This window comes from Heterocephalus glaber, unplaced genomic scaffold, assembly GCF_053883595.1.
Source record: "Heterocephalus glaber isolate CG9 unplaced genomic scaffold, H.glaber_assembly_v1.0 deba00000621, whole genome shotgun sequence".
In the NCBI taxonomy this organism is placed as follows: Eukaryota; Metazoa; Chordata; class Mammalia; order Rodentia; family Bathyergidae; genus Heterocephalus; species Heterocephalus glaber.
The window spans coordinates 32,069,301-32,094,917 of NW_028258153.1; the positions used below are offsets into that span (position 1 = coordinate 32,069,301).

Consider the following 25,617-nt stretch of genomic DNA (forward strand, 5'->3'; position numbering starts at 1 on the left):
ATATAGTAGCTTTGGAAGTATGACGATTTTCACCATATTAATCCTTCCTACCCAGGAACAAGGGATGTCTGTCCATTTTCTGATATCATCTTCAATCTCTCTTTTCAGAGTGCTATAGTTTTCTGAGAAGAGGTCTTTGATTTCTTTCTTTAGGATGATTCCTAGGTATTTCAGTTTTTTGGATGCTATTGTGAAAGGAATTCTTTGCCCTATTTCTCTCTCAGTGAGTCTGTCATTTGTGTAGAGGAAAGCTATTGATTTTTGTGTGTTGACCTTGTAACCAGCTACTTGACTGAATTTGGTTATTAAGTCTAGAAGACTTTTGGTGGTGTTCTTGGGATCTTCTATATAGAGTATCATGTCATCTGCGAATAATGACAATTTGACTTCTTCATTTCCTATCTTTATTCATTTTATTTCTTTCTCTTGTCTAATTGCCGTGGCTAATGTTTCCAGAGCTATATTGAACAAGAGTGGCGATAGTGGACATCCTTGCCGTGTTCCTGGTTTTAGTGTGAAGGATTTCAGTTTTTGACCATTTAGTATGATATTGGCTGTTGGTTTTTCATAGATGGCTTTTATCAGTTTGAGGTAGAGACCATCTATTCCAATTTTTGTAGGGTTTTTATCATAAATGCATGTTGGATTTTGTCAAATGCTTTTTCTGCATCTATGGAGATAATCATAAGGTTTTTGTCCTTGGCTCTATTGATATAGTGTATTACATTGATTGATTTTCGTATATTGAACCATCCCTGCATCCCTGGGATGAATTCCACTTGATCAGGGTGTATGATCTTCTTGATGATCTTCTGCATTCTGTTTGCCAGTATCTCATTAAGGATTTTTGCATCTATGTTCATTTGTGAGATTGGCCTATAGTTCTCCTTTTCGGTTGGGTCTTTCTCTGCTTTGGGGATCAAGGTGATGCTTGCTTCCAGGAATGAATTTGGGAGTATTGCTCCCCTTTCAATTTCATTGAAGAATTTAAACAGTAGTGGCAGTAGTTCCTCTCTAAATGTCTTGTAGAATTCAGCAGTGAAGCCATCAGGGCCCAGGATTTTCTTAGTTGATAAGTTTTTAATTACATTTTCAATTTCATGGATTGATATTGGGTTGTTCAGAATTTTTAGGTCTTCTTCGTTCAACTTTGGTAATTCATATGTATGTAGGAATCTGTCCATTTCTTCTGTGTTGTCCATCTTATTGGCGTATAGGTTCTGGAAGTAGGTATTGATGATCCTCTGGATTTCTGCTGGGTCTGTTGTCATTTCACCCTTTTCATTCCTAATTGCATGGATTTGGGCCTTTTCTTTCCTTTTTCTGACAAGGTTGGCTAAAGGTTTGTCAATTTTGTTGATTCTTTCGAAGAACCAACTCTTGGCTTCATTGATTTTTTGTGTCGTTCTCTTAGTCTCCATTGCATTGATTTCTCCTCTGATCTTTATAATTTCCTCCCTTGTATGAGCTTTGGGGTTGTCCTGCTCTTCTTTTTCTAGAAGCTTGAGGTTCAGCACCAGGGTGTTTAATTGGGCTCGTTCTGTTTTCCTAATATGCATATTCACTGCTATGAATTTCCCTCATAAGACTGCTTTCATTATGTCCCATAGATTCCGATATGTTGTATTGTCATTGTCATTTAATTGAAGGAACTATCTGATTTCTTCTTTAATTTCCTCTGTGACCCATTGGTTATTCAGAAGTGTGCTGTTCAATTTCCACGTGTTTATGAAATTTTTTGAGTTTCTTTTGCTATGGATCTCCAATTTCATCACACTATGGTCTGATAATATACAGGGGATAACTTCAATTCCTTTGCACTTACTTAAACATTTTCTGTGTGTGAGTATGTGGTCTATTTTGGAGAATGACCCATGTGCAGCTGAGAAGAATGTGTATTCTGATTTTGTGGTGTGGAACACTCTGTAAACATCTGTTAAGTTCATTTGTTCAAGAGTTTGATTGAGTTCTAGTATTTCATTACTTATTTTTTGTCTAGTTGATCAATCTATTTTTGACTGTGGGGTGTTGAGGTCCCCCACTACAATTGTATTAGTGCATATATGACTTTTCATGTCTGTTAGTATTTGTTTTATATAGTTGGGTGCACTAGTGTTTGGTGCATAGATATTTATGATTGTCATCTCTTCCTCTTGGATTGTTCCCTTTAGAAGGATGTAGTGTCCTTCTTCGTCTCTCTTAATCAGTGTTGGTTTAAAATCTACTTGATCTGCAAAGAGGATAGCTACTCTTGCTTTTTGGGGGGGTTCCTGTCGCATAGAGTATTGTTTTCCATCCTTTAACTTTCAATCTATGAGCTTCCTTTTCAATTAAATGTTTTTCTTGTATGCAGCATCTTGTTGGATTTTGCTTCTTGACCCATTCTGCCAGTGTATTTCTTTTGATTGGTGAATTGAGACCATTAATGTTGATGGTTATAACTGAAACATATTAACTTGTCATTGTCATGATTTTTTCTTTTTGTTGGGTTCTCCCCCTTTACATTTAATTTCTTGTCATGCCAGATGGGTTCATTCTGCTTTGCTTCCTGGGGTTGTGATCCTCAATGTTTGTTCCTAGGATATTGTGTAAAATTCTTTGGAGTGCTGGTTTGGTATTCACGAAGTCCCTAAGGTGCTCTTTGTCATGAAAGTATCTTATTTCTCCATCAATTTTGAAAGATAATTTTTCAGGGTACATCAATCTGGGTTGGAGGCTGTTTTCTTTTAGGACTTGGAATATGTCCCTCCGAGCTCTTCTTGCCTTGATGGTTTGTGTTGAGAAGTCTTCTGTGATTCTGATGGGCTTTCCTTTGTAAATGATTTGTTTCTTTTCTCTAACTGCTTGTAGAACTTTGTTCTTCTGTTGAGTTTCTGGAATCTTAACAATTATATGCCTATGTGTAGATTTTTTTTTTTGATCTAGGCTATTTGGAGTACTATATGCCTCACTTATCTGTATGTCAAGCTCTTTTCCCCTGCTTGGGAAGTTTTCTGCCATTATTTCTGTGAAGAGATTTTTTTATGTCATCTCCACTCTCTCCTGTTTCTTCATTGACTCCAATCAGTCTTATGTTATTCTTCTTTGCATCATCTAGCAGCTGCTGGATTGATTTCTCATGTTCCCTTATAATTTTGAAGCAATTTTTCTTTTCCTGGTCATTAATTGCAGTCTTATCTTCTATATCTGAAATTCTGTCCTCACATTGGCTCATTCTGCTGTGTAGACTTTCAGTGGAGTTTTTCATCTCCTGGAAATCTATTTGCATCTGTTTTATGGATTCCATTTGTTTCTTATGTTGGGATTCCATCGTGTTCCTGAGCTCCTCTTTAGATTTATTAATCATGTCTTGCACTAGGAGCAGAATTTCTCCTGTTATCTGAGAAATTATTTCTGATTTCATTTTTTCCAGATCTCCTTTTGTTGCCAGTTCAGTGGGTCCAGGTGGTTGAGTATCAGAGTGTTCCATCTCATTTCCCTTTCTGGTTGCTGTAGGTGATCTGGAAGTCTGGTTTTGAGACTTATTTATGTGTTTTCTCATTTCAACAGGGGGGTGGGGGGCTGTTGGTGCCTGCACGGATTACCTCCTCTGAGCTGGGAGAGGTGAGACAGGAGCCGGGATCATTGGTAGGGATGGTGGCCCAAAAGCCCTTTCTTCTGGGCTGGGAGCAGCGGGAGGGCTGGTGGCCAGGAAGCCCCTTCCTCTGGACCAGGAGCAGTGGGACGGTGGCTCAGAAGCCCCTACCTCTGGGCCGGGAACAGTGGTACTCAGTACCATGGTCTGGTGGTCTGGTGTCCTCTGCGTCTTTGTAGTGTGGAACCAGGTGGCTGCCTGTCTGCAGCAGGCTGATTCGGCGTGTTCCACATCACTGGCCACCTCGGTAGGGTGTCCGCAGACCTGCCTGTCTGCAGTGGGCTCTCCATTATTTTCATTGACCAGTGGGTCCAACAAATGGGAGACTGCTCTGTGTCCATCTTATTGGCCACATATGAAACATGGGTAGGAGAGAAGCATGCATGCTCTTCTTTGGAAATATACAGCCTTTAAAGCCTGTTTCTTGCTCTTCGGGCTGTTCTAGTCATCTATGGGTGTGAAAAACCACTTCCTAAAATTAATGGTTTAAACACCAAAGCTCCTTTCTTTCACTCACATATCTGGAATCTGGACAAGGTTCACTGGCACCCCCTGGAACTGAAGGATTCCCTTCCCAAAGGGCTCACTCATGTGGCTGATGAGTCGGGAATGGTTTCAACTTGGAGTTCATCCAGAGCTAAGGGCCAGGAAATGTGTTCTACCCATGTGGGCCTCTCCAAGCTTCCTCACAGCAAGGTGATGGGTTCCTGGAGAAACCACCCCATGAAAACCAAATAGAAGATTCATCACCCGTTATGAGTTAGCCATGGGAATTACCAGTTCCATTACAGTCACAAGTATGCCCAGAGCCAACCAAGGAGAATATCGTGTGCCTGGTCCCTTGATGGCAAGTGTGTTGGTCACACTGTAAAAGAGCATGGGGAGTGACATCTGGTGGTGTAGACACTTTGGACAATCCAATTGGCCACAAAGACTCTTGCGAAGTCTTTGAATCTCAGTCAACATTTTTGTCATTGTGCTTATTCCTGTCCATAGTATCTCTAGAACATAATTTTCTCAAAAACCCAACAGGTTTCTGAATTATTACCAGTAATGATGCCTGTGGTTTGTGGGTGGAGGTGGAGGTTTCCCTGAGTAGAGTCAAGCCTTCTTTATTGCTGTTTCTTTAGCCTCATTCCTCTCCTGAGTTCTCTGGGTGCCCTTGGGCCTGTGAGGGGAGGATATACCCTTGATACAATCTTTCTTTTTATTCACTAGAGAAGTTTTACTGGGCCATTTTTCAACAAATTCTTTTCAAATCGCCTCTTATTGCCTATGACCTAGAAGCAGTTGGCTTTTCCAATTGTGTAGTGACAAGTTTTGGGGACTTTCTCATTTCCCTTTTGTTTCTCCTTATAAATGGCCCAGTTTTTTCTTGGGTTTATCTCATTCTTGGAACACCTTTCCAAATTTAGCCCTGCACTTTAATCTTTCTAATTCACTTCTATTCCTCAAGCTGTCAGTTCCATTAGGCATGTGATATGCCTCCCAACTATCATAGGAAATAATTTTATCAAATGTTTACCAGTTTATAGCATTTATTTCCATATTTCTAGGTTTAGGATTCAGTTTCTTTGCCACTTGCCACAAGACCTGTCTCTGCCATCCACAGTGCAGGCCAAAGTAATCCACGGCTGACACTTAATTGGGAAAACATGCGAAAATGCTGATACAATTATAGAAAAACCCCAAAATAAAAGTAGTACCTGAATACTTTAGACGAATCTTAACATTTTTTTCTTTAAAAAAGTGGAAGAAATGGACCAAAATATTAATAACTGTTATAGCTCATAGGTTTTCTTTGTTTTTTCTCACTTTTCAATATTATTGAAAATTTCTATAAAGACCTTCAAAATGAAAGAATCTTATTTTGAATTTTTGAAAGAAAGAAAATAAAGAAAGAGCTGGGATCTTCAGTCCTCCCTGGCAAATCACTAAAGAGTAAGCTGTGCCTTGCCCATAAGAGAATTCTGTATTATTGTGACCCTAATTTAAAACTGAGTAACTCTCATTTCCAGCTGTTGGATATTTCCACTCTAATTAACCCAACAGAATAGATTATGCTAATGAATAATGAAATTTTTTTATCCGTTCATTCAGAAAGCTCAGTAACTCATGTTATCAGGATACTATTTATTCTAGAATTTTTCTTTCTTTTAAATGATCTATTTTAAAATAGATCAAACTTGAAGAAAAGTTGCCATAACTATGTTTTTTAAATTCCTGTCACCTACAGTGGTTTAAATTGTACCACATTTTCTCCATCACCTCTTTATCCATCTCTAGTCATAAATCACTAGCCTTTTTGGGGACTGCTTGTGCTAGCTGCAGGCACCCCTAAATTTACAGGGTCTTCCTCAAAGACGATCTTCTACACAAAAACTATACAACTCTCCTATCAAGAAATCAACACTGTTCCAACATGACATTCAACTTGTAAGCACCATCCAGATTTTGCCAACTTTCACCAAACCATCTCTATTTGCTGTCAAGCCCATGAGCCCTCTGGGACCACTGTTGGCATGTAGTTGGCATGTAGTCTTTTCAAGGTCCTTCATTCCAGAACAGTCCTCACCCTTATCCCATCTCTCACGTCTCTGAGGCTTTACAGAGACTGACACATGCTGTCTCTGCCTGACAGATGTAGACCATGCCTCCTTGATGGGAGTGACTGCATCCAGGGCCCACACGGCTGTCGTTCCAAACCATGTTGAAGGTCACCTTGGTCGTCTTGGTCTATGAGCCCTCTCCACTGAAAGTCAACATTTCCTCCTGTTCAACTGATTAGTATTTCATGGAAGATGCTCTGAAATAATAATTTTCCTTTTCTCAGCAACTTCCACCCACAGCCACGCTATCCAGTAATGATCCCAGCCTGAATCAACAGCCTTATGGTAAAAGTATAGCATATCAATTATGTTCCATCCTTCATGCTTGTCTTAGTTACTTTTCTGTCACTGCTGAGAAAAAATACCCACACCCAAAGTTAAATGAGGAAAAGCTTATTTGGCTTACAGTTCCCAGAGGTTTCAGTCCAAAATCAACTGGCTCCAAGACGGGGTGGCTTGGCAGAGGAGAAACAGTTTATGGCAGCCAGAAGGTAGAAAAAGCAACAAGAGAACCTTATCAGCATCTTTCTGCCCCTTTTATTCGGAATACTTAGGGTGAGTAGCACTCACGCCCTTAATTCTAGAGACCTCAGGCTTCGCCCCACCATGAATCAATCACACCCTAGATTCAGCCACCTCTGAAAAAGCATGAGGCTTTGCGGGGAACATCAAAACACAAGCCATAACAGTCATGGTAATAAACAACTCTGGTACTGGTATATGTATTTACTATACTATATTTGTCATTAGTCTAGAATAAACAGCTTCTACTTGTAAAGAAAAAGTGTACTGTAAAACTGTAGGCTGCATTCTGCCAGCCGCAGCCCCACACATCTTGCCTATGCAGCGTATCTCAATTGTGTCATTTTCTGTCATGGTTGGATTAATCTCTAGTTTGTTCAGCACAGCTCTAGGAGCAACAAGCTAGATCACGTAGTTCAGTGTGTATTAGGCCATACCACCCCGGTTTGAGTACACTTTATTGTACTGGCACAGTGACAAGGTTGTGTACTGACACATTTCTTACAATGTATCCACAATGTTAAGTGACACTTGACTATGGTTATTAGTGCCATGCTTTCACAAATACTGCACCTTTCCTCTTCAGCTCAGGCTGAGACCAAATGTTTTCCATTTGCTGAGGAGAGTTCCATGTTTCTACAGTGACATAGCCAATATCACACGGACCAAAAAGAGAGTAACAGGACATACACGGTTTCTCTGGACTTTCCAAAGATGTGTTTGACACCACTAAGAGAAGGTCTGATCAAAAGGTAAAAAGGGAGAGCAAGAAAGCACATCCCGATGTAGGTTCAGATGTGCAAATTCAATTGAATGCCAACAGGGTAGAGGGGCTGCTGAGACCCTAGTCAGTGCAGCCTGGAAGGCAGCTTTAGGATGTCAGTGAAGATTCCAGGGCAGACACAGGCTGCCCCCATTCCATACCCCGCCCCAATTCTGGCAAAACAGTGGGTTTTATTAAACCAAGAAGTTTCATTGATTGAGAAGATTCATTCATTGATTGAGAAATCAAGATGGAATTTTTAAGTTCCATGGAAATATTTGGGGTAAAAGTGTGGCTAGCTTTCCCAGGATTACCCCTGTTTTCTCTTTGCCCACTTTCCCTGCCAAGTCTGTCCTCATTTCTTGGGGCCCATCAGCATCGGGGACAGTGATGAGTCCTAAGGGACATGACCACAGCCTGGGAACCCACCCTCCAGGGCAGGTGAGCCAAATCAGCTCCCCACACTGTGCTCACCCAGCCTGGGTGACAGCACTTTTGCTGATGGCCCTTCTGGGTTATCCATAAGCCAGAGGGCTCATGTTCTTAAGTTCAATTGTTGTAGTGGGTTTTTGTCTTTCTTTTGTCATAAGAAAGATCAGAAGTGAGGAGAAAAAAACTTACACTAGTTATACTTTTAGTATTATTTACTGGTTTAATTTCCATACGTATTTGTTTCATTATCTTTTTCCTCAAGGATAGCACATCTTGGTTAGACTTTAAGCTCACCATGGGTAGAGTTGATGCTGTTGGTGCTAAGAGAAACCAGGGTACATAGCTACTCAAATGAGGGGTGGGGACAAAGATGATGAATCATATAACATTTCTACCTCTCCAAATTTTCAGTTCTTCTAAGTCATGAATTATTGTCATGAAATATGTCCACAGGTGCTATTCCTCATCACCCTCGGCTCTCCAGTATTTCAGGTAGCATGCAAACTGCATACAGCTGTCTTATTACAAAGTCAAATTCTGATGTTTAGCAAGAATAATCACACAACAGTAAATGCAGCATTCTGAGCACAGACCACCTAATGAACACTGGGAACCACTGCCGGCCAAACTCAGCCTGCAAAACCTGATTCTGCATCCACACCCAAGACATGGAGGTATTTGGAGTGTTTGAATTACACCTTATCATTTTTCTTATCTAATCAAAACATCAAATCAAAACTAATCAAAACTTTCTATATTTCCCAGCATTGGCTACCAAGGGCTTTGTGGGGCCATTTGTTCCCTGGTGCTCTGACAATCTGTGGGTGGGTATGCAATTGGCACCAGCTCTGTGTTCACTTGTTTTTCTGTTGCTGGCTTCACATCATCCTCAAGACTCAGAAGAGGGGAGACATCATTCATGGTTCTGAAAAGGTCATTTCCTCTTTTCCATCTAGGACAGCCAATTTCTATACCCCAGTGTCTCTGAGGATCTGTCTCTCCTTAATCCTGAAACTCCAGGCTACTTTTTTGGCTGCTAGAGGGGGAAGTGATGTCTTTGATGTCTACACCCCGTTTCTCTGAGCATCCTCAGCAGTAGTTCCCTAGGCTGGCAAAAACCCAGTTGTACCTCTTAGCATCTCCTTTCTCTCTCTTTCTCAATCACAGACCCTGCTCTTAATGGGCTTCACAGTGCACTTACTTACCTATTACTTAGAAGAGTATTTTCCAGCTTTCTTTGCAGGTAAAAGCTACCATATACTTGTGTGGCCAAGGAAATGTGCGAAATGTGATCAAAATATATAATGAATGTTTAAATTTAAAATTTTATCACCTGCCATTGATCCTCCTCAAAATATTCTCTATCACACTTACCCCATCATTCTTATCACTGTCTGAAGCAGTTCGGGAAGTCCTCTTTGATTATTATCTTTATGAGGTATCATCACAAATACAGTGAATGCTGCTGCCAGGGGCCACCCAATGGAAAGAAAAAAGTGTAAAAAGGGGCCCGGGATCTAGCTCAGTGGTTTCGGTGCCTGCCTTGCAAGCACAAGGTCCCAAGTTCGATCCCCGGTACCAGAAAAAAAAGAAAAGAAGTATAAAAACATTCTAGTGTGTTCTCATTCACTTTATTCACTGCATCTGGCACTGTGAGATGTCTGGCTCTCTCCCAAAGTCAAAATAATCATAAAAGGTAAATGTTTTGAATTGACACAGGACATTGACAGTACAACTCAGACACTCATGAAAGAGGACTTCCAGATCTGCTTCTGAAAGTTGGGGACATAATGGACAGAGAAAGCACTGTAAGGGGACGTTACTACTATAGGGTGGGACAGATGAAAGGAAGGTGGCTGTTTCTGTTCGTCAGCTACCCCTCCTCCTGCATTTGCTTCTTGTGTGAAAACTATCACACACATCAAAGCTCCTGTTTGGGAGATTTTAAGAAGGATAAGGGAAAAGTAAAGTGGGAAATAGTATGTCAGTCACCTGCTGTCTCCTATTCATTAGCCATCAATTGGCAGTTAGGACGGCTTCCCAACTTCGAGTCATTTCTTTGTTGTTTAAGACTGGTCACAGACCTCGTTTGGAATTTCCATCATTCACACCATTGTCTGTTCTGTAAGAAAGCAGTCCAGTGTGGTTGTATTCATCCTTCTATTCTCTGAGTCTATTTGGAAGACATAAAAGAACAAAAGTCCTAGCTAGCAATCTCTAATGAGGCACCCTGTGCATCTCCTCCCCACCAGGCAACCCTTGGATGGGAACCCAACCAGCACACAGAAGCACCATTGTTCATAGGCAGCGGCCATTCGTACCTCCCCATTAAGTGTCCATTTGTGACCACACAGCTGATCTCCTCCTCCCCCAGGTCACTCCAAATCCAGATGCAGCCTGTGGCCCCTCCGGCAGTGATGAGTCAGCCCACCTACAGCAGCAAGTAGGGGATGCCTCACCGACCATCTTGATGGAAAGGAAAAAAGAGGGCATATCTTGCTCACAACACAGCAAAGGAGGCTTACCACACACAGCCGAAAGCTCTGGGCTTCTCCACTCTTTCAGCTGTATTGCCCTCACCTGCATATTTTATAAAATCTCTATTGTCCTGAGTTGCCCTGGATCCAGCTAGTCGTGACCTTCATGGTCAGACACAAAATACAGCCACGTAGTTTAACCTGTTCTCTGTGGTGAGCAGCCATACATGAGGATGCCTGGCTTCCCAGGAGTACACAGCTAACAACTCAAAAGCACAGGAGGTAGATGAAGAGCCCTCCTGCCAGTAGATACAACTTTGTCTCCTTGTTACTCACACTGAGGCAGTGATCTTCATTTTTGGTCACAGTGTTGCTCCGCCGTCTCCACTTGCTGTGTTTTTCCCACACATAAATAGGCCAAGAAGGCTTTGGATGATTGTCTTATTTCATTCCTCTTTTGTTTGCTTCTCAGCCATTCCCTATCTCAAGTCCTACTTATTCCATTTCCGCCTGTCCTCATTTCTTCTCTTTCTTGGGTCACAGTCAAGATAAGCCACCATGACTTGTCTAGCAATTTTGTCCTTGGGCCAAGCCAACAGCAACACATGGGTTCTATGGTCATTACTCAACAGCTAAGGAGAGCTCATTAGCTTTCACCGCAAGCATGGCGGAGGGGTGCTAGCATAGCTGAGCATTTGCATAGAGCAGAAGATTAAAATAAAAGGAAGACCCTGTTCTTTGAGAGAGGAATCTATCCAAAGACACAACATCTGACTGTTAACCAAGGTGACAATTCTGCCAGGAGTAAAGGGGGTCCAATTCAGAAAGTCTGAGCTACAGGAGCAATGAATGGGAGATAGTTCTTCATACTAGGAGGCCTGCCCTGCAGATATGGAGGAGATATGGTTCACTTAGCAGTGAGGATGCACATTAACACAACAACACACAAAGCTACCTTCTCTGTGAGCCCTGGAGCAGCATGGGAAGGAGCAATGAGTCTTATTCTCACTGTACTTCAGGATCACCTAGGGAACTATTCCCTATTAACAGAAGATAATATCACCAAGAAGGAGACATCCAGGCAGTATGTGCCTTTGCTAGAAGAACACACACCCTTCTCGCTTATACTCTTGGCAAAAACTGGAACTTGATCAGGCCCGGAGAGATAACTACAAACATGGGATGCAGGGCCCAAGGGTCATGGCAATGGCAACACTGGGTGCAAAATTTAAGAGAAAGCAGAAAATCATTTTGCTGCAACTCAAAGCAAATGGCCTGTTGATGCAATGAACCACAACCAGAGGAAGAGAGAAGAGACCTCTATAGCTGGCAGGCCAACTGTAACGCTTCTGGAACAACTGGAGGAAACGGAACCCTAGGTGCAGTGACGATACTAAGGAATTACTGCTAAGCTTTGCAGCTGTGATAATGGTGCTACTGGAATGGTTATATTTCTGACAAGTGAGGTGTGAAATGGTCTGGAATTGGCTCCCAAACAAACCCCGATGGGGAAGGAGAGAGAAAGGATGGAGGAAGAAAACCAGAGCAGAGACTTGATTTTAGTGATGGTAAAAATTGAATCGCCAGGTAAACAGACAATTCTCCGTTTAAGCGTGTCTAGGCCAATAGTATATTCTTACTAAAGCACCATCTATTGTTTATCTGAAATTCAAATTTAACCAAGAATCCTGCATTTTTATTGGGTACATCTGATCATGCTAGGTACAAAGCAAATGTCTATATACTTGAAGTAAAATTAAAGGGGGAAGGGTTTAAAATAAGCCCCCTTCCCCCATCCCTGGAGATCTTGAGCCATGGAAGCAGTGGTCTTTTGGAGATGGGGCAGACAGAGTAAGGAATACGGATTTTTATTCTGCACCCCTGGTCATTCTAATGCAGACACTTCTAGGTTGTTCTTGAGGACACTGGTTCAGGGATATGGACTTGAAAGAAAACTCTATAAGCAAGTTTAAATTTATCCTCACTGAGAACATGGTGTGAATGACATCCTACACACAGCCCCTGTGGCAGCAGCTGCATGGCTTGGCTTTCTGTTCCTTCATGGATGGACAGCTTCATGGATGGTCAGGCTTGGAGGGGGTGGGCCTCTCCTAAGTCATCACTTCCCCAGCTCACATGCACACAATCAAACACACTCAGATCTCACACCCAATCACAGAGACAATCACACCTCAATACTACACATGGTTTCTCACACACTCAAACATGCTCTCACATACACATACACACACTCACATATAGTCTCCTGTACATGTCTCATCTCACACACACATGAGGTATCATTGAACGATATGGTTAATGATTACATTTTGAAATCTTTCACAGTAAAAGACATAGTGTCATCAATCCCCCTCGAAACACTCCCCTCATTTGAGGCACTTATTCTATCATTCTGCCACTTCCTGAAGGAGCTCTGGCAATTCTGTTTCATGAATGACTTGAGTTGTGCTGTCCTGGCAGCCTGCATGTCCTGAATCTATCCACCACATTTACCTCTCATGGTCATTTTGACTTTGGGGAAGAGTCAGAACTGCATGGTACCAGACCTGGTGAAAAGGTTAATAGATCACACCGTGATGTTTTTAGGAGTCTGCCTTTCCACTGGATGGCATTCAGCAGCAGCCTTCACTGTATTTGTAAATACACACCTCGTAAAGACACTCATGAGAGAAGGCTTCCAGAACTGCTTCAGGAAGTGTGTCCCAAGCGAGGGGGAGAACTTTAAAGGGGATTAATGGCAATGTGTCTTTTCCTGTAATAAATTTTTTAAATGTAAGCATTAGTGTACAGTTTAATCACTGCTTGAACACACTCTCATACAGCCATATACTCCCACATGGAGAGGTTCTCACATGCACCCATACACCGTCATACGTACCCACACTCTTACAGGCACACTTGTCACCTCCCGCCACCCTGGGCCCTGCCCATTCCTTGCCCTGGACTGTGGTCAGAGCCCCAGGAAAGGCCCCTCCCTTACTGAGCTGGAGGAGGCCTGTTACATCCCCAGTGTCTCTCTGGAGAGCCACCACTGGGCCTGCAGTGCAGGTCTCTGATCCCAGCCAGCTCCTTCGCCCACCCTCTGACCACCTCCACTGGCCAGCTCACCATCTTGCAGGGACTCGCAAGGGCAGGAAATAGCTATCTATCCAGTTGAACTCGCCTGCTCTCCCTTTTGGCTGCTCTTAACCTTACCTTCCGGTCTAAGACTTTGTCCCCCGGGGCTTATTTCTCTGTGCTCAATATTCTCAGTATAGTGACCTGAATTTCATTATGTGACATTCAGAGCACTCTAGTCCCAAATAATGGGGAGGAAATAGAGGACACACCAAAGCCTGATCTTTGCAGAATAGAGTAATTAAGACAACCCTAAAAGATAATCAGAGGGACTTGGAGAGAGACAATAAAATAGAAGCTGCCTGGAGGCCTTGAACCCATCTCAGAAGATGAGAAGTAGCAGTCATGCTGGGAAAGAGGGTCAGGGCCGTCTGGAGTGAAAGAGAGCTTGGCAGTGGGAGAGTCAGCCCTCAGAGATTAGGAGAGTCCACAGCTAGGAAACCAGGCATTGTTAGTCTTGACCCCAAAATTTCCAGAAAGAAGAAAAGGTACGATGTAAGAATGCTCTATAAAAGGATTTTGATTTCTGTGCAATTATAATAAAAATGGTTTCTTGAAAGATTTCATCTGTTTTGTCAATGAATTGTGCCTCCTTAAACTCTCTCTCTTTCTCTGCAAGTTCTCCACAGGTGACCATGCAGCAGGAAGAACCACACCACATCATTCCACTACAGCCAAGTGTTTCCACTGTCAGAGACCTGGGGAGTGACCATGGCCCATGATCAGACCTGTCTAAGCATACACCTTCCCTCTGTGCCCTTTCTTTTTCACATGTTCTTCTCCACCTCCCAAGGGCTCCTGTTCCTAGTCTACCTCTTGTTTTCTAAATATGACATATTTCCTGTCTTTGGATTCTGCTGTGTTTCTATCTAACCTGGTTCATTCTTGCTTTTCCATTTTGCTCTCCAGGGAATTATTTTCCCAGTGAGCCTCAGGTAACTCTGGCCCTGAGAATGCCTGTAAGTGAATGGAAGACAAAGTGAGTGTGGGGTAAAGCAGGGAGAAACAGAAAGTATAGTATTTCTGTGCAAGACCCCCAAATGAAATGGTAAATCAGTGGTTGTGCTCACAATTTAGAGATACAAAGGGTGATCAAAATATACCATGAATGTTTACTTTTTTTAATTATTAAAAAAGACATATTGCCATGAATTGCCTCAAAATACTCCCCTTGCTTTGAACACACAAGGTGCACTGCAGACTGTCTGAGTAGTTCACAGTGTAGGGATTCAGTAAGATGTCACATAGCCATGTTTCCAAAGTCATGCATGGGACATGTGACTGCCTGCAGCTCAGACTTCTGCTTTCCCCATTCCCCAGCAGATCTTGGCTTCCTTTGGTCCACTGGGCAGACAGGGCATGGCAGGGTGGAGTGTGGTCTAGGTGACATGTGGGCCATCTGACCTCCTTGAACACAGAGCTGCACCACAGGAATGCTCACCACCCAGAATTCACAAGGGTTCTGCTCTGCACACACAGGGAAGGCCTGTGTGGTGTAGCCTGGGCCTTTTCTCCGTGAGTAGGCTGCAACACAAAATTACTGCATCTTCTTGTTGGAGATTTCCAACAGGGTGTTTCATGAAAAGCAAGAGTCTGAATGGTGCCCCTAAAAATGGCTCCATCTGGAGCCAGGGATTACATCCACCGGGTAGCAGAGCATTTGCCTAGCATATACAAGGTCCTGGAAGAAAAAAAGGCTCTATTGGCATTTTTAAGCCAATGTTGACTTCCATCGCTCAGAGGTGCCCTTGTTTATCAGTTCCACAGTGGCCAGCTGGCTTTGTTTCTAGCCACTGCCATCTCCCTGCCCAGTAGCTGTTATAAGCAGGTCCATTCTGTATCCAGGCAGAGTGGGTAAGTGAGGTCCACACCTTTGTCAGAGACCGGTGGCACTTCTACACAGGAACCGCTACCAACAGTATCCATCTTTGTATTTTCACCATTTTAATTTTTTTTCTTTCTTTTTTTTAACATCTTCTTTGCATGGATACTCTGAAGCACCGAAATCTGTCTTTAAGAAAAGCAAACTTCCCCCTCGGATTTCTTTTGGACCCATTTATATCCCAAAGGGGCTTTCAACATTCTCTCTCCCATAGGAAGTTTTAATTTCTTCACATCTTTCCACAGAAGCCAGGGCTGTTAGCTAGCATGCCTCAGCTGCACAAATGAGAATGAAGCATTTCTTTTGCCTTCTATTCATCACCCTCATCATTTCCTTCACTTATTCCAAAATACTCTGGCCTCCTGAGACTTTACTTCTTCCTAACAATACAAAATGACTTTCACACATGATGGAGTTTAGAAAAGTGTTTTGCTCTTACAGTGAATTGACATCCCCATAGGAAGGAGGCCCCAGCCTCTGCAGTGCCTGCCATGGCTTGGATGTGGCTGTCCCCTCAGGTCCTCCTGTGGTAATGTGAGGAGTGGAGAAATCTTCAAGACCATGGGGTTTACCCCTGGAAAAAAAATACTAGTCCCTTGGGGAAAGTCCTTGTGATGGAGAGTTATTATGAAAGCCTGACCCTCTCTCTGACTTTCTTTTCTAGGATGTGATCTCTTCCTCCCAAATATGCTCCTGGCATTGAGCCATGAAGTCCTCATTGGAGCCAGACCAGACCAATTGGGTTGCCTGACATTGAACTTTCAATCTCCAAAACGTTGTGCTAAATAAATCTCTTTTTCTTCATAAGTAACCTGCCTCAGGTATTTCAGGATAGCAATGAAAAACAGACAAATGCACTGCATGTCTTGAAATCCTCACCTGAGAGGGAGCAAATACACAGCACATCGCACACCTCCCCAGCAAACCTGCTGGTGCTCTCCTCCATCCTGTCACATGTGCACACAGGCCTGCAGACACAAGTTCATGTCAGGGTTCATTTCTAAACGCCAGCCTCCCCTGGGGCTGCTATTCCTGCCAGCACACTGCACAGAGCTCCCTGCCTCCCAGCCAGGCAGCCCCCTTCCCTGACAGTGCCTCCTTCACAGTGCTCAGGGTCTGAACTCTGAGCAGGGTTAGACAGCAAACCAGGGACACAGCCAGGCTTATTAAGGAACTCATAATAATAAGAATAATTAGCGTGTGTTATGATTTTAACATAATATAAAATATAAATATTTGTTAGATATTACATGTCATTTTGCATGTTTATTTTCCTGTTGCATAAATGCTGTTATTTAAACAAAATAACAACAGGACAAGTTAACAGTGGCAGCGAGTAGAACTTGTAGTAGGAATCATTAGACAACATGTGCGAGGAAGATAGGATGCTATCTTATAATGTTTATTTCTGTAGCAGTTCAATTATTGAAGATTTAAATTCTGTAGACCATATTAGGGTTTATTTTTAAGATACACAAATGTAAGACTTTTTGAAAGGTTGTAAATGCAATAGAAAATTAAATTGATACTGCATATATTTTTGTTTGGCTGTTTTTTGAAGTGCTGAGAATAGGATCCAGGGCCTCAGGCATGCCAAGCAAGTGCACTACCACTGAGCTACATCCTTCATCCTGCCTATATTTTTTAAAAATGTTTTTTCTTTCTATCCCAAGATACAATAGGGTATCTTGGCTCTGTCTCCTCAGGTGATATGTCTCCGAACCACCTCCAGCCTTGAGGACCTCCCCTTTCCTTCCAGGTAGTGATGCAGACGAACACCTCCAACCATAAATTCCACTTGGACTTGTAGTTCTGCTCCTATCAGGCCCACATTGCAGTGATTTCTGATCTCCATTCTCATTATTATGCTCACTATGTAAGAAATTTCCACAAGAAATGACATAAAGCAACAACCACTTATTATCCCTCAGTTCTATAGGTCACAGCAGGACTGGCCCAGCATGGCAATGTTCTCTGCTTAGGGTCTCAACTGCTTAAAGTCACAAAATGAGCTGAGGCTGAGTCTGATGGGGTGCAGGGGTCTTCTCTCATGCTCACTGCTCATGGGAAGACTTCATTTCCTTCCCACTGTCTCTGTGCAGCTCCAACTTCAAGCCAGTTATGGGACATCAAGTCCTTCTCAAGCTTCAAATCTCTTTGATTTAGTTATCTGCATTTGAGGATGCATGTGATTGCAGTGGCCCTCCTGGATAATCCAGGCTACCCTGCTGTCCTCAGTATCCTCGATTCAGTCCCATCAGTTTCTTTGGCCATATAATGTAACAGGCTCAACACCATGATCCAAAGTTCAGTCTACTACACTCTACCCCCTCATCTTAATAATCCACTTTATCAGTACATGCTTGCATTACATGTTTACATTCCTTGTGTGCAGTTGGTGCGTGTACATAACAATCTGAATTTTTTATCCCCTATCCTTCCTCACCCCATGCTGTCCATCTCTTTGTCCACTTCTCATTTTAGAAAGATCTATCTCCCTACTTCCTATTAGCTATCTTTTATTTTTCTCTTTATTTATATTTTGGGTTTCTTATATAAAAGAAACCACATGATATTTCAGCTTGTGTGTCTGATTTATTTCACTTAATATTATGTCTCAAAGTGCAACTATTTTCCTACAAATGACTCAAGTTTATCCTTCTTTACAGCAGGGTAATACTCCACATGTGTAACACCACATTTTCTTTATCTTTTCATCTGTTGGTGGACATATAGACTGCTTCTAAGATTTAGCTATTATGAATTGTGTTGCTATAAACATGGGCATGCATGTATCACTGTGATATGATGTTTTTAACTCTTTGGGAAAGATACCTAGAAAGGGAATAGCTGGGTCAAATGGAATTTATAGTTTTAGCTTTTTGAGGAATCTTTATATTGATCCCCATAGAAGTTGTACTAGTTTACATTACCACCAATAATGTAGAAATGTTCCGTTTTTTCCCTCAAAGCCTTTCCAGCATTTGTTATTATTTGACCTCTTGATGAAGGTCATTCTTTATGGGATAAGTTGGAATTTCAGTGTTGTTTTAATTTGTATTTCTCCAATTTCCAGTGATGTTAAGCATTGCTTCATTTATTCATTGGCTATTTATACTTTTTCTTTCGTAAAGTGTCTTCATCGTACTTGCTTATTTTTATTGGGTCTTTTAGGGAGGAGTCTAATTTGGGGGTTTCTTTTATATATTCTAGATATTAGTTCTCTGAGGAATAGATGGCAAAAAATTTCCCATTCTATAGATTTTCTTTTCATGCTGTTGATTGTTTCTTTTGCTGTGCATAAGCTTTTTAATTTTATATGACCCCATTTGTTGATTATCAGTACTATTTTCTGTGCAATAAAGGTTCTGTTCAGAAAATCCTTGCCTACACCTATGACTTCAAGAGTTTTACTTACTTTATCTTCCATCAGATTAAATGTTTCTGTTCTCAACATTTAGTTCTTTGATCCATTTTTATTTTACTTTACTACATAGTGAGAGACAAGCATCTAGATTCAATTGTTTGATGTGGAGAGCCAGTTTCCCCAACACCATTTATTAAAGAGCCCCTCTTTCCTCCAGTGTGTGTTTTTGGGCACTTCATCAAAGACTGAATAGTTGAATATATCTGGGGTTGTTTCTGTGTCCTCTATTCTGTCCCATTGATCTTTATGTCTGTTTTTGTGGCAGTACCATGCTGTTTGTATCACTGTAGCTTTGTAATATAACTTCAAGTCCAGGATTGCAATGTCTCCCACTTTGCTTTTGTTATCTAGGATTGCTTTTGCAATTCTGTATCTCTTTTGATTCCATATGAATTTTAGAATTGTTTTCTCCAGTTTTGTGAAGAATGCTGTTGATATTTTGATTGGGAATGTATTAACTATGTATATCAATTTTCAGAATAGTGTATGGCCACTTTGACTATGTCTGTTCTGCCTACCTAGGATTCCACTTTTTTCTCATATACAAAATACATCCATCTCATTGCATCACAACAAAGCTCTCTTTCCATTACAACTTCAAGTCCAAATCCAAATCCAAATCCAAATCTCATGTTGATCACCTTGGGCAATTGTGGATGAGGCTTGGCTGTGATCCACCCAGAGGAAGTGCCTATTTGTGAACCAGTGAAACTAGGAAACAAGTCATATATTCCCAAAATTCAGTTGTCAGATGGGCACAGAATGACCATTATAGAAATTCTGGTCCCTGAAGCTAATGACCAACAGCAGTCTATTTGACACTGTTTTGAGCTGAATTGTGCTGTGCTTTACCTCAACCCCAACTCTCAAGAGAGGCAGCCTGCACTCTGTGCTCCACCCAGTCCACCAGCACCCTGAGGAACAGATTCTCCTTCTTCCTTCTACTCTCGGGACACACTTTGCACCTTAGATCTGTCTTTCTGTTCAGCATGAAGCTGGAGTGATTCAGGTGAGCCCTCCTGCGACCTACAAGGCTGGTACCTCAGGTTCCAGTCCCTCTCTGACCTTCCCTCCCATCACTCCCCTATTTGCTCCTTGTGGTTGAGTGCCCAGACTATCCCTCTGTTCCCCAAGCCTGTCATTCCCCACCACCATCACCACATCCTTGACTGGCTCCTTCTGATCCTTCAGATTTGGGCTCAAACACTTCTTGGGGAATCCCCCTAATAGCCTACATTGAATTGCTAATCTCCTTTTCCCACCTCTGCCTCCTTCACCTGACTGTCACGTCAGGAAGGAAGGAAGGAAGGAAGGAAGAGGATAGGAAAGCCTATGTTCAGAAGGAAGGAAGAAGGATAGGGAAAGGAGTGGAGGAGAGAGGAAGGGTAATGGTGAGGACTACAAGAGTTAGCATACATTAAGCACAAAGGAAGCAATGTATTTGCAGCAATTATTATTATCTTGCTACAAAACACACCTCTGGTTAAAGACTGGACATCATAGCTCCTGGATCTGCCCACATGGAGGTTCTGTCACCATTTTGCAAAAGACATGTTGCCCAGCGGGAATGCCTCCTCTTCCATAAATCCTTACTCATTCCGCCCAGACCTGGCCCTGCTTCTTTCCCTACAGAGCTTTGTCCTTCTCGAATGTGCCTTCCTTCATCTCCCTTCATTGCCTCCTCTCATTCCTGCTAGGGCTGAGACTCACTCAACACATGTCCAGAGGGTGAAGGGGCTGCCCAGCTGTGCAGGGCCATGGGCCAGTGGCAGACAGCCAGGGACTCTGCCTCCCCTGGGACCCTGCTTCAGAAAGAGGCCTCGCCTTTCTTCCCCTCCTTACTCACTGTCCTCTGGCCACCTTTGGTTTTACTGATTCACTGATAACCATCCATGATTCCAGCCTTTTGAAGTATGAAGCTGCCTGGCCAAGAATGTTTATTAAGCAAGAAGTCACTGTAGCAATAAATATATTATCTATTTACTCTCTAGCTCTCCTGAGATGGGAGCTAAACAAATACACAATTATGTGCTTGGCTAAAGACGTGCTGAGTCATCCCTCTCACCAGACACATTAAGGTCTAATGATAAGTTAGCATCTCTCTCTTTCCTTAAGCTACCAAAGAAGTTATTTCAGAAATAAACATATATTTCTGCTTTTTATGGGCATCTTTGTCTACAATTATTCTAGAGAATTGGGGTAATCACCTCAGGCAGTGAGAAGCACAAGATAGGACCCTCTTTCCACAGGGGATGCCAGCATGGGGGAATCACAATAGCCGAAGAAAATTTTTCTCCTTGCACAGTTCCTTCGGTGTGTGACATAGCTCTCCCGGCACCAACTTCCTGACTCCTTGGTGGACCCAATTAAAATTCAAGCATTGGGGATCTATGTCCACCATTTGGAGTCATCATACATATTTGGGCATTACAGTAAAAAAGGATCAGGAGCCAATACTTAAACAATTAAATCCTCCCCAAAAGATCACATAGCCACAAATGCTTGGATGGATATTGGAGCAAATACATCTCCTTGAGCTAAATTGAGCTTTAATTGTAAATAAATGCATGCTACCAAAACACCCAATAATTAACTTTGTCCATATATTCATGTAATCCCCAAACTGTTTGGAAATTATTAAATATGGTAAGGCTGACATTCTAATAGCACAGTTCTACAGCATGTGTGTGTGTTTGTGTGTATTACTGGGGACTGGACCCAGAGTCTTCACACAGAGGTACATCTCCAGCCTGTTTTATTTTTTATTTTGAGACAGGTTCTCTTTAAATTGCTAGGTTTTCCAGGCTGGGCTTGAACTTGCAATCCTGGTGCCTCAGCCTCCCAGAGTGCTTGTATTACCAGGATGCACAGCCAAGTCCAGCTACTACAACTCCACATTAGCCTTGGCTGAAATCAAATTTACTCCATTTCCTATCTATAACATTACTTTAGCACTATTAAGATGAAACTTTCTGTCCATAACTGAGTAACAATTTGTCTGAAGTTTAACAGGAATAATTCTCATGGAAATGATCATTTTTACTTCATGGGGACAAAACCACTTACAAAATCTTTCATTGATTTCTGAAACCAACACTTTTATTGTTGTAGAGATAGGTATCTTTCATCTCCACATTGCTTTTGAAAAGAGGTATTCAAATTTCTACTGCTCATCTGAAGCCAACTTGATGAAAATCATGAGATCACGCCTGCTTTCTGTTTCACTGGTCTACTTTTAAGCAATTTTCCTGATTTTGATTTTAGGTCAGTAAAAACTATTTTGTGCCTGGCATGTACCAGACATTGGGCTGATCAGAGGGCTGCAAAGGTATGTGACTCTAAGGGTGTAATGAAAAGCAAGTGTATCTGTCAGCTTTCTCCTGGCTGGGACAAAATACCATGACTTAAAGGAGTAGAGACTTTAATTGGCTCATTTATGTCAGTCCATGTTTGGCTGGCTCCAGGGAGAGAACAACATGACAGAGGGCCTGGCAGAGAAAAGCTGCTCAACTCATGGCATCTGGGAAGCAGAGACCAGGGAAGAGCTGAGAGGAAGGAGCCAGGGACCAGACGGAGTCCTCCAGGTCACGCCCTCGTGACCCTCTTCCCCACCTAGGTCTCACCTCTTAACAGCCCATTCAGCTATGAACCCACTGATGGGTTAATCCATTGATAAGATTAGTGCTCTCACAATCCTATCAAGTAAAGTTGAGTATAAGATCAATTGGAACAATCAACACTCACACTGTGTGTGCAGCAATCTGGAGACCTGGTTCAGGAAGCGACAATTCTCCCTGAAGAGAATTAGAAAAAGTGCCATACAAGGATCCTGTGTAGAATGAAAGCAGTGAGTGATGAAAAATCTGCTAATTATCATCTTACTCATAAAGAACTAAGGAGAAATTATCTTATTGTAACTAGAGATGTGAATTGTGGTTTTCTTTACTATGTTAATGAATGATAGTCAGTACAAATTTTGGTAAATTGAAAGCCTTATTTTCTTAAATTATATGGAAAAGAAATCTGTAATCAGTATTGGACCCTTGCCCCAGAAAAATCACCACTAAATGGGTAATTTTATTTTTAAGAAAATTTTAATAGCAACGCTATTTCCCTTAAATGGTTATACAACTATTTGGCTATCGATATCATGTCAGTCGAACATATGTTTTTAAAATACTGGCAACATAGTACTCTATAGTATAGAGGGTCCATTGCTGGCCCTTGTGAGCACATGGCTGACTGGGTCACTTCTGCTGCCCAGCATCTCAAGAGAAGGTCCTATCTCATGTCACTGCCTGGGAAAACATTTCAATTAAAAATTTGAAATATGTTTTCTACTGAATGCACAAGTCTTTCACAGCATCATAAAGTAAGAAATACTAAGCTGAACCATCATAAGTCAGGGAATATGTATGGATGCTGACTATGGTGCTCAACACTTGCTGATTGTCTCCTTAGTAGTCCTATCACTTACTGAAAGAGGAAAGTTGAAGTTCCCAACCCTAATTGTAAATTTGTCTCTTTCCCTTCTCTATAATTTTTCTTTCATGTATTTGGATGCTCTAGTCTGTTTTTACTAAGTTTGGAATTGCTATGTCTTTGGGTGGATTGATCTTTTCACCTGTATGTAATGCCGTTCTTTGTCCTTGGTCATATTTTTTGCTCTGATCTATTATTAGATTAATGTAGCAATTTTTATTTTTTATTCAATGTTTGCATGGTATATATTTTTAAATCCCTCTACTTTCAACCTATCTATGTCTTTGAAGTTGAAATGAGTTTCTTACAAACAAGATATGAGTTGTGTGTGTGTGTTTGTGTGTGTGTGTGTGTGTGTGTATTACTCTACCAACCCCTATCTTTTAATTGGTGTGTTTAACACATTAATATTTAGGTTATTACTGATGTGTAGGCGTGACTTATACTATTCTGTTACTATTTTCTGGAACGTGGAACATTCACCAAGATATACGACATTCTAAGCCATAAAATATATTTCATGAATTTAAAAATTACATAAAATATGTTCTTAGAACAGAGGTTAAATTAGAAATAAATAGCAAATTGAACCTTAGAAATCTTCAATATTTGGAAATTAAATAGCACATTTCTAAACAATATATACGTTAAAGAAACAGCCTCAGGAGAAATTTTCAAATATCTCAAAGGAAAATGGAAATAGAATAAATCAAAATTTATGAAAAGAAAGCAGTGCTAAGAAAGATTTTTTAAAACCATTACACACATGAAGAAGGGATAAAAATCTGAAATCAATGACCTAAACTTCCACTTTACAAAGTTAAATAAACAAGGACAATTAAAACCTAAAGCAAGCAAGAAGAAACATATAATAAAAATCAGAGCAGAAATTAAACATAGGAAAAATTAAGAGAAATCAAAAGCTATTTCTTTTAAAATATCAAAATCATTAAACTTCTGTTCAGGTTAACCAAGAGAAAAAGACATATATTGAAAAACAGAAGAAGAAAGAGAGAAAGAAAAAAGGAAAGGATCATCACTACTGATCCTTACTGCATTAGAAAGATTGGGGCTGGGCAAGGTGACACATGCATGTAAGTTCAGCACTTGGGAGGCTGAGACAGGAGGATCATTGCAAGTTCAAGGCCAGGCTAGGCCACATAGTGAGTTCAAGGCCAGCCTGGACTGCATAGTGAGACACTGTCTCAAAAAAGAAAAAGAGGAAGAAGAAAAGAAAGATAAATTTCATAACCAACATGAAATGGGACAATTTTTTATAAGAAAAAAACTGCCCAAAACTCACATAAGGGGAAATAAGCAACCTGAATAAATCTACAACTATTAAAGAAAATGAATCAATTCTGTAACTTTTTTTTTAAAAGGAGGCACCAGAAGCAAATAGGTTCACTGGTGAATCTTATCAAAGATTTAAGGAAAAAACTGATAGCAATTCTCTTCCAGAAATGCAATCACAAGGAATACACCTATCCTCACTCTGTTTGGTGACTATTGCCTAACAACAATGAACATAAAGATGCCACAATCAAGAAAAACTACAAGTTAATGTGAACATAGATATGAAAGTTTTTAAAATTAGGAAATCAAATCCAATAATGTTTAAAAAGAATTTTACACCATAAGCCAGCAGGATTTATGAAAGCCCAATTTAACATTGGGGAAAAATCTATATGATCTGTCATATAAAAAGACTAAAGAATAAAAATCATGACCGTATCAATTGATGCAGAAAAAAACATTTAGCAAAATCCAATACCTGTTTATAATTTTTGTTAAAACTCTACAAATTATAAACAGAAAGAAACTTACTCAGTTTGATAAAGAACATCTACATAACAAAACAGAAAGATAAGAACACTAAAGCTAACAGCATACTTAATGATGAGACACAGGACCTTTTTCAAACCTCTAAGATTAGCAACAAGGCAAGACTGTCCTCTCTTAACACTCTTATTCAATAGAAGACCAAAAAAGACATAAAAGTTGTACAGATTGGAAAGGAAGAAGTAATAATGTCTTTCATTGCAGATGTCATGGTTTTCTAATCTCAAATAATTGCCAAAAATACTCCTGACACTAATAAGCAAGTAAAACAAATTGCACAATATAAGGTTAAGATATACAAAAGTCTGTTTCTTTCTTATATACTTGCAGAGAACTGGAATTTGAAATTTAAACAAAACATTTTACAATAGCACCAAAAAGATGAAATAGTTAAGACTAAATATAATGA

General features: G+C 41.0%; 1 protein-coding gene and 1 long non-coding RNA gene across 4 annotated transcripts in view; one reads left to right on the forward strand and one right to left on the reverse strand.

Moving 5' to 3' along the window:
• The window catches only part of LOC147829423 (uncharacterized), a 30,023-nt gene extending 12,991 nt beyond the window's left edge, over positions 1 to 17,032 (forward strand). For all 3 annotated transcript variants that reach the window (XR_015449223.1, XR_015449224.1, XM_087206338.1), the window contains one exon: positions 16,122 to 17,032. Coding sequence is in view for 1 of the 3 variants with exons in the window: in XM_087206338.1 (XP_087062464.1) it covers positions 16,122 to 16,160 (39 nt within the window). In the remaining 2 variants the exon portion in view is untranslated. The remainder of the gene's footprint in view (positions 1 to 16,121) is intronic.
• LOC147829424 (uncharacterized) lies at positions 8,182 to 10,911 on the reverse strand. Its single transcript, XR_015449222.1, has 3 exons — positions 10,774 to 10,911; positions 10,282 to 10,426; positions 8,182 to 10,133 (listed from the first exon to the last, which is right to left on the reverse strand). It is a non-coding gene; the product is annotated as an uncharacterized LOC147829424 (long non-coding RNA).
• Positions 17,033 to 25,617: the final 8,585 nt, after the last annotated feature.